This window comes from Podarcis pityusensis (assembly GCF_964106645.2).
Source record: "Podarcis pityusensis genome assembly, chromosome: 1".
NCBI lineage: Eukaryota > Metazoa > Chordata > Lepidosauria > Squamata > Lacertidae > Podarcis > Podarcis pityusensis.
This window is the reverse complement of record NC_138028.1, coordinates 134297995-134310556: the sequence shown is the minus strand read 5'-3', so window position 1 is coordinate 134310556 and position 12562 is coordinate 134297995. Positions and strand designations below refer to the sequence as shown.

Here is a 12562-nt window from a genome sequence, read left to right as displayed (position 1 = left end):
TTCCTGAAATGTTAGTAAAAAGAATGTTAGAGAGCAACCAAACACATAAAGATCAGACCATGATCTGCACGTGGATCTACGATGCCAGGTATGAATCTACCGTGCCCAATTTCCAGACAACAGAGGAGCTAAATAATCACTTTACAGAAAAAATGGTTCTACCATAAATAATATTTAGAATTTATACATTGCTTTAGAGTGTTCAAAGTATCTCACATACCTCGTATTAGGAATCCTTCCAACAAACCTACAAAATCATCACTTTTAAACCTATCCAGTGAATTCAAAACTGAGGTAAGATTTGAACCAGGGAATTCTGGTTCACAGGCTTGGCTTCTACACCTGTTCTTAGAAATTAAATTTCCTAAAGCTTTTATTTTGAATGTATTTCAGGTTGATTCATTTTCACAGCTCTTTCACATCCATGGCAGGTCCACCTGGAAGAGCTGCACTCTGTCTAATATAAGATGGGAATTTGCATGCCTTCACTACCTCAAAATTTGAGGACTACTGCAATGTAATCTATGCCTATTCTACATTTCGCAACCCTATTCCACTGTTTGAACTAACTTTTGTGTGTTAGGGTGTAAGGTACAGGTGTTAGGCTGTACTAGAATATGACAGAAGACCATTGTGATTTCGAGGAGTTTTAGGTGGTATACCTGTGTTCCATACATGCCTAGAATTCCTGCAGGCCTGTCCAGCTCCATCGCAAATCCTAGCTAGTGCTTTCCCAGCTTTGGGAAGATTGTAGGAGGGCTCTAGGACCCTGCCAGAGCCTTGTGCCTCCTCCCCAAAGCCTGATGCCTCATTTATCCACCTTTCGGAAGGCAGAATAAGGGCTGGGGGAGCATCACATTTTGGGCTCACTCTCTTCCACCCCCCCATGATATGGGAATGTGCAGCCTGCAGGTTCCATGTTGAAGTACTCTTGCGACCCACTTGGTATGAAAAGTTGGACCACCCTGAATTAGAAGAATAGCAGTGATGACTTTATTAATCTACTATTTCTCTGCTTGCTCCTCTGTTACTTTTGGCTTTCTGGAGAATTATTATTATTTAATTAAAGTACCATTGGAGTGTTCCATTCCATCTTTTATACATTCCTCATGATATGATCCACTTTGTATCCAACGAACAGGCATGTGGGTCATTGCAAGAAACTAGACTGGCTACTTTGTTTGCTTTATGGAAAATGTCTTTATAGGAGGCTGGTTATTTTGCTTCAAGTCTTTTTGAAATCATTCATGTAATCTGCAGATGCCTTGAAACCATAATTAGTTGAATGCTTTAGCAAGCAAGAAGCCATAACAATACCAAAGAGTAACTGAATTACAAGAAAGGTACATTGTCCAAGTTTTCAGTTGTTGGCTTTTTTCTGTATACTTTACCCCCATTGTTACAGACTGTACCTCCAGCATCACCACACAGATCTGTTTGACACATTGGATAATAGCATCGGGGGTCCCTGAAATGGTCACTGCCCTTTCTGTAGAGTTGGGCAGCATGTCCCCCGCCACTTGAACCTGAGCACCTGTAGACTGGAGAAGAGCAGGAAGGTAGGGAGAGAAGAAGAAGAAGAAGAAACAAGTAAATATAGGCTTGTTAGTCTTGTGCAAGCACCTAAAATTTGGCAGGGAATTCATGTGTGGATCAAGAAGTGAAATCCAATTCCCCATTCGCTTTGCTAATTATCCCCTCATTGTTTTCTGCCTGCACAGGCAAGATAAAAAAATAAGGAACAATATTAGATCTCTGATATTAAAAATGGCCCAATGGAAATGTTGTTGTTTAAAAAAAGAAAAAGCGGAAAACAAATTTGCTGCCTCAAATCTCTTATGGTAAGTCCCACCCCACTATTTCCCCCCCTTTTTCTTTTTAAAAGATTGTCCTAATCCCGAAGATCAGGGAGTATTTTTACCTTCCCATCCCCCCATGCAAAAACAACAACAACAAATCCCCAAAGCTGAATTAAATGGGAGAATCTGCATAACCAGACTTTCCACCAGCCACCCTACAAAGCCTGTCTCTGCTTACCTCCCTGATTTCCTTAATCTTGGAGCCTCCTTTTCCAATCAGCGACCCACACTGGCTTGCTGGCACGACCAACCTTAACGTTACGGGTGGCTTACTGGTAGCTGTACTGTTGCTCATTGAGTTGATTATATCCTTTGAACAGAAAGAAAGAAAATGCCTTATGATGCAGATGACAATGCTACCTTATTTAAAATGAGGCGGACATTTTGATGAGCCTGTGAGTGAATAAACAGAATTGTTCTATTCCTGCTAAGTTGAGAAGGCAAGAAAGCATGCCTGCGCACAAGGAAGAAGTGAATCTCTCAAAAGCTTACGAGATAATTGCTTGAATCTCCTGATTTAAGAATAAGTTTATTGTTATCGTAGATTGAACTGCTATACATTTAGCACAATATCCTAGAACTAGAAGATTAGAGAACTAAACAAAATGTAACCTCCCTTCAACTCAACTATATTTTGTATAGCCAGCCTCCTAAAGAAATCAGTCCATACTGTTTGCAAACTGGATTGAGAAGCACAACATACCTTGTCAGGGATGCCTGTAAGCAGGTTCCACATGTTCCCTGTGCCCTGTGTGCCCCCCTGCTGCCCTGTGTGCCTGCCACTTGCCACTTGCCACCCTCACCAAGCCTTGCTTACCAGGGGGTCACATAGTGGCAGCTTCTGGGTTCTGGCAGGATCTTGAAAGAGCCCTGTGAAATCTTGTGAGGTTGCATGAGATTTCACAGGGCTTTCACAAGACCTCCCTGAAACCTGGAAGCCTTCACCGCAGTTGCTTTGTCAGCGGCACCTGCGTTGGTGCCCCTTGGATTCTACCGCCCAAGGCGGCAGCCTCTGTCCTGTCAGGTGAGAGTGGGGCATCTTTTCCAGCTAGAAGGTCTGCATTCGCTCCTGGGCTGATGGGCAGTTTTGTGAAGACATTTCATCAATAAGGTGCCTATCTATTAACTTCTTGTAACATTATTAAATAATTTGCTTACCTCCTCAAATTTGTAAGCAATCATGGCGAAAGCCTTGAAGATGGCATCAGTGGGGCCTGTTATGGTGACAATTCTCTCTGGACAATTTCCCTCAGAAATATTGATTCGTGCACCACTCTAGAATGGAAGGACCACACTTTGTCATACATATCGTAATTACATATGATATATTATTTGCACCACATATTTATAAACTCAACACATGTGAAGTACACATGATGTCAAAGCTAATCTGCTTAAATAAATTAAAAAATTAAAAAATTGTCCAGTAGCACCCTAGAGACCAACTAAGTTTGTTCTGGATATAAGCTTTTGTGTGCATGCACACTTCTTCAGATAATCTGCTTAGTTATATTTACTCATGTAATGTCTACTCATATCTTACCTTGGAGATAAGAAAAATATCTGTAAAACCATGTGTGAACCCCCCCCCCAAACAGAACATCTTATAAGCAATACATGCCCTATAGCAGAGCTTTCCAAACTGTGTGTTGTGACATGTTAGTGTGTCAGCTGCTGTGTGTAGGTGTGTTGCATGAATGCTCCCTGCATTCCTCCTGGAGCTGAAAAGGGGTTAGTTTAACCTCGGTTTGCTAGTAAAACTGAATTGCCATGTCATGAAAAGATGCATGTCTAAAAAGTGTGTCATCAAAATGAAAAGTTTGGAAAGCTCTGCCCTACAAGATTGTTGTGTATCTCTTTCCTGCACTGGGCATATGTCACAGGAAAGCATGATCCCTCCTTCAGCTGTCATCTGTGAGAGTTATGCAGAATGTTCCTACATTCTGTTCCAGAATGTTCCAACACATTACTAATGAAAAGAAACTTAACCCCCTCAACCACACAAAAACATACGGCCCCTTTCACCTGTGATCTTGCATTCTGAAATCATCATACTAGTTTACATATTAAGCTGCAACATCACCATGAAGGACTGGACACTTACCTCCTCGCGCATCTTTTTCACTGTTTCTCCTTTCTGAAAAAGATGCAAAATAACTGCTATAATCATATCAACACTTTTGAGACAAATTTAACAGACATGCCATAAAGGATTTTAGCATGTCTGCCTTATTATTGGAGGGATTTAACTAACGAGTCCTATCGGCAGAAGCCCTGCACAAGGACGGCTGCTTGTGTAACAGGATTTCCCCTCCATTCATAATTGGCTCAGGAGGCTGGGAGAACTCCTGGAACAGCCTGCGGGGGAAGAAGGAGAGGGAGAGCCTTCCATCTGGCAAGCCAAAATGCTTGCCCTGGTGGAACGGTGAATTCCTCCCCCTGTATCCAGGGAACAACACTGGGAAAACACACTGTTGATGCACATAACCATCCTATATCAAAAATCTAGTGAACCTGTTTGCCCTGTAGACTGAGGAAAATTTTAGAATTCGGCTCTGTTAAAGACAAATCCTTTGCCCAATATGCCGCTACATTTATTAATGGACAGCTCAGCTGTTTTTGGCCTAAGGCACTTGACAGCTCTTCCCTGACCCCACTCTATTAAGGACCCAGATAGATTTGTAGAAAGTAATCACAGCTTCTTTTAAGCTGGGTCTGTCTCTCTCCACCTCTCCCATAGCTCTTGTAATCACACCTTCCCCCTGAGGTGCTCACAAAGAAACAGAAACACCCCGTCCCACATCTTGGTACATGCACACCTTCAGAGGTTACCACTATGGCACATGGAGGAGAGAATACAGCCCCACCTCCTGCGATGTTTGAAGCCCATTTTGAAATATCTTCTAAATATATTCCAGATGTGGTTGTAGCAACAATTGGCATTTGTGCATGGGGGCTTCCAGATGGGGAATTATTTTATTTTATTTTATGTATGTATTTTTATTAAATTTTTATATGGCCCCTCCTCATTCAGAGATCTCCGCCAGCAGGCAAAGACTTTCTTGTTCCAACAGGCTTTTAATGAAAGGACTGGTCCTGAGCTGTTTTTTTTGGTAATTATTGGTATGTTTTAAACAGATTTTATATATGTATATCGTTTTAATTCTATTAATGTTTAATTGTATTTTAATTATTGGTTTTTCCTATGTTTTTAGTGGTTCTTGTTTTTAGCTGTAAGTTGCCTTGAGTCCCATCAGAGAAAAGGGAAGGGCATAAATAAATAAATATAGAATACTACTAATAATTGTTTCTGTCTTTTCTATTTGGTACTGTAGATCAAGCTCTGGCTAAAAGAGAATATCTGGCTAGTGTGGAAGCATCCTTTAACAAATGAGACCGACAACAGTATAGCACCATTTTCAGGGGAAGAATAGGCAGTTGTTTTGATTTTTGAAATAAATGTTTATGTTTAATAATCATAAAATGAAAGACGTGATTTCCCCCATTACATAAGGCACACCCTATCTGCCTTGTACCTAAGGATATCTAGGCTGTGGTTGAGGTAGATGGTTGAGACCCCTGGGTATGGTGAGGTATATACATTCAATAAATAATAATAATATAGAAGGTGCATCTTAAGAAAGTTCAGGGCAGCTGAATCGCTTGTCCCATTTTAGTCAGCCAGTCAGATTTTTTTTATTTGCAGTCAATGGCCATTGCAATGTAACTCATAAAAACAAACAACTGAAAAGTAAGCTAAACATATACAAGTTGTCAAAACTTGAAAGAGTAAATCATGTTTTTTAATCCCCTTGGCAGTCAATACTGTTGGGGATCAAAAAAGAAGCCTGCAGCTTTCTCACTGCTAGGACATCTAAAGCTACCTTATAGGTAACAAACCTGTCTGCATCAGCCATTTTGAAATTACCTGATTGACCTTCTAGCAAATTATTAAATTAACAGAAGAATCTGATTGTAGGTGAACTGTACAAATGGCAGGGTATAGCGTGACATATGGCCTCTTTCACATAAATGGAGATTATTATTTGCGGTCCTATTAAAGAATTTACTGGTAGTAAATTCTGGAGGCATACCTAGAAATCTAAAGTGAGTAAACACATCTCATTCCACCAAACCACACACTACAGTTTGTTTGTACTGAAAAATCAGCTGGGAAAGGGCCATTTCCCTCCCACATGTGCAGTTTGTAAACACAGGCAATACTGAAGCATTAAGATGCATAGTTTGAAGAAATTACCTTCCCAATGATGCTTCCAACTTCCTGTTTTAAAAGAAAAATTGCAACAAAGTAAGAATTCAAGAACGTTCATTAATAAACATACTTGGCTGAGACTGAAATTAATTAAATGATATGGGCCACAGAGGGTATCTTCCCGACGGAGAGCTCCTCGTGCAACCCAGTCACTGCTCTTCTTCTGAAGAACGCAATAGACTTTGCACCCTATTTGGGATATTGTATTTATTATGCTGCTATATTCTTTCCAGTTGGAGTGGCTTAGATCTGTGGATGCGGAAAGAAAATGTCTAATTCACCTGAATGGCAGTTTTTAAAATAATTTCCACCATCTTTTAAAAATCAGTTGCTTAATGTGTACTTCAGGGCTTTAAAAAAAGCAATATTAAGTGCAATATTAAAAAGCGATATTAAGCACAATATTAAGCAAAAAGTGTTTTTGTGTTACTTTCTTTTTTCCTAGCACAGGATATGCATCCAGCCTGTGACCATTTCTAGTGGAGGACAATCATAAGATCATAAAATTGCAGGGTTGGTTTGCAGAAGAGGGAAAAACAGATCTCTCTATTAAGTTTTTGTTTGTTTTGAAGCCCAATGTAAGTACTGCCATTACAGTATCTGAGGCAATCCCTCACAGGCTCTGCGGGAAAACAGGTACTTTGAACAGGGCTGTTTGTATTGATACAAATACAAAATGGCTCAGTTGCACTCAGGTGAGGAGCACACAGAAGTGGATGCGTAGGGGTCTCTCTGGTGGGATACGCAAAGAGCTCTTTAGGGCTTCAAAAGCTTCAGGCTGAACATTTCAGCCCATTGATTCAGGCTGGAAGCTTAACATAGACTTGTGGTTCCCAACGTGGTGCACACACCCCACGGGGGGGGGGGCAATTTGATTTTTAAGGGGGTGGCAATTTGAGAATGAGTTGTTAACAGTTAATGGCCTTTTGGGCTTTCTCCATGTGAATAGTTCACTTTTTGAAAATTAAGAATTATATAGCCCCGGTGGTGGTGATGGAGATCAGGATTTTAGAGATGCTTAGGTGGGGCATGGCCAAAAAAAGGTTGGGAATCACTGGCATATTCAGCCTCTGGTAAAATTGCCCATATGCTTTCTTTTGTAAATAATAAGAACATTGCTAGACTAGAGTACCAGCCAAATAAACCTTTATTTGGAATTTATAAAAATTATAGTAACTGGATAACTGAAACTCAAGAAATAGACAAGACTATCAGGCAAACAACATGCATTGAGTGCTCCCACAAGCTCTGTGAATAGAACAGAAACATGATTGATTTCCCCCAAAAGCTTTTTAAAAATCATTTTTGGGTCTGACCCCACTCTTTGATATTTCATTACATGTATATTTAATACCTTTAATGATGCCTTGATCACAGTTCATTATTAAATTTCATAACATTTGTACAGTGCATATTTTGTGTTCTATGCTGATATCTGAACTATATAGAAAATCCAGATTAACCCCCCCACACACACAATTGCCTCAAGGCCAGCATCTTCTTCCAATGGTGGACGGGGGTGGGGGGCACTTTTAAATACTGTTCCCCCTGCATATCTTTTTCTTTTTGGCTCTTGTTGGGGAAATGCTGCTACTGAAAGAAAACAAACTGAAAGGGAATCAGTAAGTAAAGCCTCACCATCACCACCTGAGCAGAGAAAGTGGCTTTGGGACCCTTCAGTGAGGATGTTGAAGGACAAAATCAGAGACTTTTCACCACTAGTCCCCTGAAACTTTCAATTAGCATTAGAAAGAAACTTTGCTTGCGAGTAGGCATTACAGAAGGACCTTGGCCATGGGGAACTGGATGATATAGAAGGGTTGGGGCACTATTTCAAGAATGCTATAAAGTCTGAACTCTGGGAGACTTTGGTTGGGAGCCTCTCTCTCAAAAAAAGCCAGCGATCATGATCTTTAGCCGATAGTGGTGGACAACAATAACTTCCCCAATTAAACAGTTTTCCAGGTTTGTTGTGTTATGAATCACATGTTTGTCAGAGAACTAAACTAATATATGTGACATGGACACACAATCTTAGCATTTGCATCTAGACAAGTAAATCATCACTGGCTGCTGGACGTTGTTTTAAGGAAGCACATGGTCACCGCTCACCTTCCCGTGCATCAGCAGTCGGATGGTGAGAGTCACGTTCAGGCCACCTTCAGAAACTTTAGATTCCATCTTCTATGGTGGTATGGGAAACAGTCTGATATTAGGAGACCCAAGGAAAAAGTGACTTCACAGGAGAAAACCACCTGTAAAGAGAACAAGTAAGTGCTACTTTTGTTCGTTGCTGTATAAGATTTAAGATGTTTTCAGTCTTGGACACTTAACAGCATTTGACAACCTGGAAAACTGATAGTGATCTAAGGGAAGAGCTTTCTCTGAATGTTCCAGGCCTAGTTGGTGGCATAGCATCCGTTACCAGTGCCCAGGGCTGGTGGGTGGGCACAAGCCCTGCCCTCGCTGCCGCTGCTGGAGTAACCCCACTCCCGCCGGAACAAAGCGGGGCCTCGCTGAGCCACCTGCCCGCCTGCGCAAGGGGGAGTCTGGCCGGTCGACGCAGCCCTTGGTGGCCATAGAGGAACATCAGGCCGTGGCACGCTGGGGGTGTCTGCATGGGGGCACTTGGGTTGCACCCCCTCAAAAATTGTGCACCTCTGTCCACGGCCCCCTGGCACCCCCACTCTATGCCCCTGCTGTTAGTTATTCTAAAGAACAAATTTTCCTTTGATGTGTCTCTATATTTTGTATTTTCCATTTGCCTCCTTCTTTTCTCTCAAGTTGTGAATAATTTGGGATACGTATGATTTTACTAAGATGGGTATCCTGGAGAATTCTGCATAAAGAAACAATAGCACTTAAATAGCCACAATACATCTTGTTCCCTTTAACATCTCACAGATTGTAAATTTATATTACAGTGATTCCAATTTCCTTTGACTAGTCTTTTACCAAAATGCAAAACTATTTCCCCATATTCCCATCAAAACTAGATGCCATGAAGTTTCCTAGCTAGGTGTTGGTCTTACTTATCTTCTGCAAGCCATTCAATAATGACAAGTTTTTATGCTTAAAAATATATATATATATATTATATACAGTACTGCATGCTTGTGTGACAATCTCTAAGTAGTTTGCCCAAATGTACGATTCTGAGGAGTGTTCAAGTGGAACTTTATTTCCCCTCTCACATCAAGTGGAACCATGTTAAATAACCCAAGATTTTGCACAGCCCTTCAGCAACATGGCATCCTCCGTGGTCCCCCTTCTCCTTGCCACGGCCACCATGCCCCTCCCCTAGTCTCCATCACTGCCTAAGAGAGATCCAAGCGAGTGAAGGCTGAAGCTCCCTTGCCCTTATCACTGCCCACAGGCTATAGAGGGCAGCAGAACAGATGGAGACATCAAGGAGGAAGAGGAGAAGCACCACTGGGGGGGGGAGTGCCTCCCCAGTTCGGATACTGGCCTCAGCAGGTGCTCAATAATACCAACACTAGACATTGGATCTGACCTTCATGCTTACTTGCTTGAAATTTTGACATTTGTGATGGTGGTACATGTGTTGCCCACAGCAGCAAAAATTCAGTGTGCAATGCTGTCACTGGGCACTTACATATAGTGTTCAAGTGGAACTTTATTTCCACTTGAACACTATTTTTTTTGCTGCTGTGGGCAACACATGCACAGCCTTAAGCACATACCCTATAAGCCCGTCACAGCTCAGTGCTAGAGCATATGCTTTGCATCTAAGTCCCAGATTCAACAGCTTGCATCACCAGTTAAAAAGACTATACAGCAGGACTAGGGTTTTTTTTCCCTTTCCCAACCCTTGGAGAACAGCTACCAGCTGCAGCTAGATGGACTGTGCTGTTAGGCACCTCCTTATGAACTGCAAAAGGGGAAGTGAATCTAAGCATGGTCAGGTAACATCAGCATCAAGACCACCCTTGTAGGTGGACATAACAGCAACACTGGAGATTAGAGGCCTGCGATGTTTGGAAGCCACAAGCATTTTAATATAGTGTGATGATTGTCAAATTGCAAAGTTACTCAAGGACAGAAGGACTGTGTCACTCTAATCCCCAAAGGAATTGTAGTGAGGACAGGGGACAAGTGCTGTCTATTATTTACAAACCATTTTGTTTCTCTATGTGTGGTATATGCTGTACTGATTCTTCATACAGCGACTGGGCAAGAGTTTGCAATCCAGAGATCTACCAGTAGTTATTCCTATTTTCCAGTGGGTCCATTTTGCCCCCAGTGAGTGATCCTGGTGCATGGAGAAAGAGGAAAGGCTTGCAAGAATGCTCTATTAAGTCTTTAATGGCAGAATTTATTTGAGGCATGTCGAGTTTAAGGTGTTCAAATGTGCTTCTGTCTCTTCTTCCTCTATCTAGAAAACGAAAAGCCTGAGAATCAGGCTGTTATGTAAATGTTTCCAATGGATTGAAAAAGTGGGTCATGTGTTCGCCAAATGCTCCTGGCTTTAAGATTTATCAGCGTTATTAAATTATACATGCTTCATGCTTCAGTGTGTAGGAAAGCTCCATTAGCCTTTTCTTAATCATACTGGTGAAAGGTATGCATTTTGTCTCTGAATTCAGGAGCTGAATGAAAACATGGGTCACTATATAGAAAAGGCTTTTTTTAACTTTGAATTCATGTGCTCTTCAACATATTGACAGTTCCCTGCAGACAGAGATGTAGACAAAAGCCAAAAAACATGTTTTACAAACATGCTGTTCAAAAGCGTCACAATAATAGCTTTTATTTTCTGCTCTAAGCCAGCTTTCTAAAGCTCTTCTTCTTCGTTGATTCTTTTGTCTTCTGCTTATTTTAAAAGAAGTCATGACATAGCTTTCTATGATTCCATTTAGGGACTTTGAAAGTTCTGTTATGTGCAAGCCAGTAAATGCACCACGTTAGGGGAAGACCATATGCAGTTTGCTCACCTGTGCTTGCCTCTTAAAGGTAAAGGGACCCCTGACTATTAGGTCCAGTCGTGGCCGACTCTGGGGTTGCGGTGCTCATCTTGCTTTATTGGCCGAGGGAGCCGGCTTACAGCTTCCGGGTCATGTGGCCAGCATGACTAAGCCGCTTCTGGCGAACCAGAGCAGCGCACGGAAAAGCCGTTTACCTTCCCGCTGAAACGGTACCTATTTATCTACTTGCACTTTGACATGCTTTCGAACTGCTAGGTTGGCAGGAGCAGGGACCGAGCAATGGGAGCTCACCCTGTTGCGGGGATTCGAACCGCCGACCTTCTGATCGGCAAGTTCTAGGCTCTGTGGTTTAACCCACAGCGCCACCCACGTCCCCCGTGCTTGCCTCTTACATACAGATAAATATTTTAGAATCTGGCTGTAGGTCCCATTCACTCCAATGGGAATTTCCTGCCAGCTTAGGATCTGGTTCAGCAACCAAATCTCATTGCTCTAAAGCGGTAGCACTACACTGACACATACATCACCTGCTAGAAGAATTCTGTCTTGCTAGCCCATTTCCCCATCTTAAGTAGGTGATTTCAGTGGAAAACTCATATGCCAATTCAAAATTCAATGGGTTCTTCAGGTCACATTATTCTGCCACTGACAGCCATCCACCTGCATGGTAGTGGAGAAGCAAGAGCTAATCTCAACCATCAGACCATATCGATATTGCCCAAATAGTATGATTTAACAGCTGCAGTTCCCCAGCATTCCGGAGCTTGAATGGACATTAATGCAATGACTTATTGGCTAATTGAATTTGATTTCATTTTGAGAAGGCAATGCCTACAATTATCTGATCAGGTAAAAATTAAATTTAAAATAAGAAACTAAATGGAAAAAAGAGAAATAGTAATGATTAATAATAAATCACACACCATCTAGAAGGTGAAAGTTATAGATAACGTATCTTATGCCTGCCAAGTGGGTAATTGGTTAAGTGAAAAATAAAGAGTAAATAAAATAAAATAATCGGATACAGATGCCAAAAGGGAGTTCACTTTTTCCATGAATAAGCCCCAGGTGTCTTCTGCTGTTTTTGAATTCTTCCTTCCAACGCTGCCACCATTAAAACAGTGGTAACTAGGATCTGACCTCTGTGACAAAATTATCATCCATTTTAAAGTTCTGTTTAAACTTTACTGATTTACGGCACTGTCTGGAATAAGGTCATGGACACAAACTTAGTAATATCAAAATACTGGACTGTATTTCAATTTGTCTGGAGACCTTGAGCCTCCTGGCTTCCATACTTCATCTGTAAAACCTTCACATTTTTGGGGGCCCAGGTGAGGCCTTGTCACTCGGACGTGTCACCTCCTGAAAAGCCTGTGTGGCAACTACTTTCAGGTGTTGTTCGTGGTGTTTTTTGTGCCATTTAGTGAACTTTGTTCCACCAAACCAGTTCATTCCAAGCACTGGCCTTTACCTATTTGCAA

General features: G+C 41.6%; 1 protein-coding gene across 37 annotated transcripts in view; it reads right to left on the bottom strand.

Annotated features, from left to right (window-relative positions):
• PCBP3 (poly(rC) binding protein 3) overlaps nucleotides 1-12562 on the bottom strand; it is a gene marked incomplete at both ends in the record, with an annotated part of 71637 nt that overhangs the window by 31066 nt on the left and 28009 nt on the right. For 22 of the 37 annotated variants that reach the window (XM_081018410.1, XM_081018399.1, XM_081018391.1 and 19 more), the window contains 6 exons: nucleotides 1392-1541; nucleotides 2038-2169; nucleotides 3018-3134; nucleotides 3964-3996; nucleotides 6118-6141; nucleotides 8245-8387. In XM_081018410.1, coding sequence (XP_080874536.1) covers nucleotides 1392-1541; nucleotides 2038-2169; nucleotides 3018-3134; nucleotides 3964-3996; nucleotides 6118-6141; nucleotides 8245-8313 — 525 coding nt within the window. Of the gene's footprint in view, nucleotides 1-1391; nucleotides 1542-2037; nucleotides 2170-3017; nucleotides 3135-3963; nucleotides 4030-6117; nucleotides 6142-8244; nucleotides 8388-12124; nucleotides 12257-12562 lie in introns of those variants that run through there. The other 15 variants (XM_081018397.1, XM_081018398.1, XM_081018404.1 and 12 more) reach the window with 4 other exon arrangements.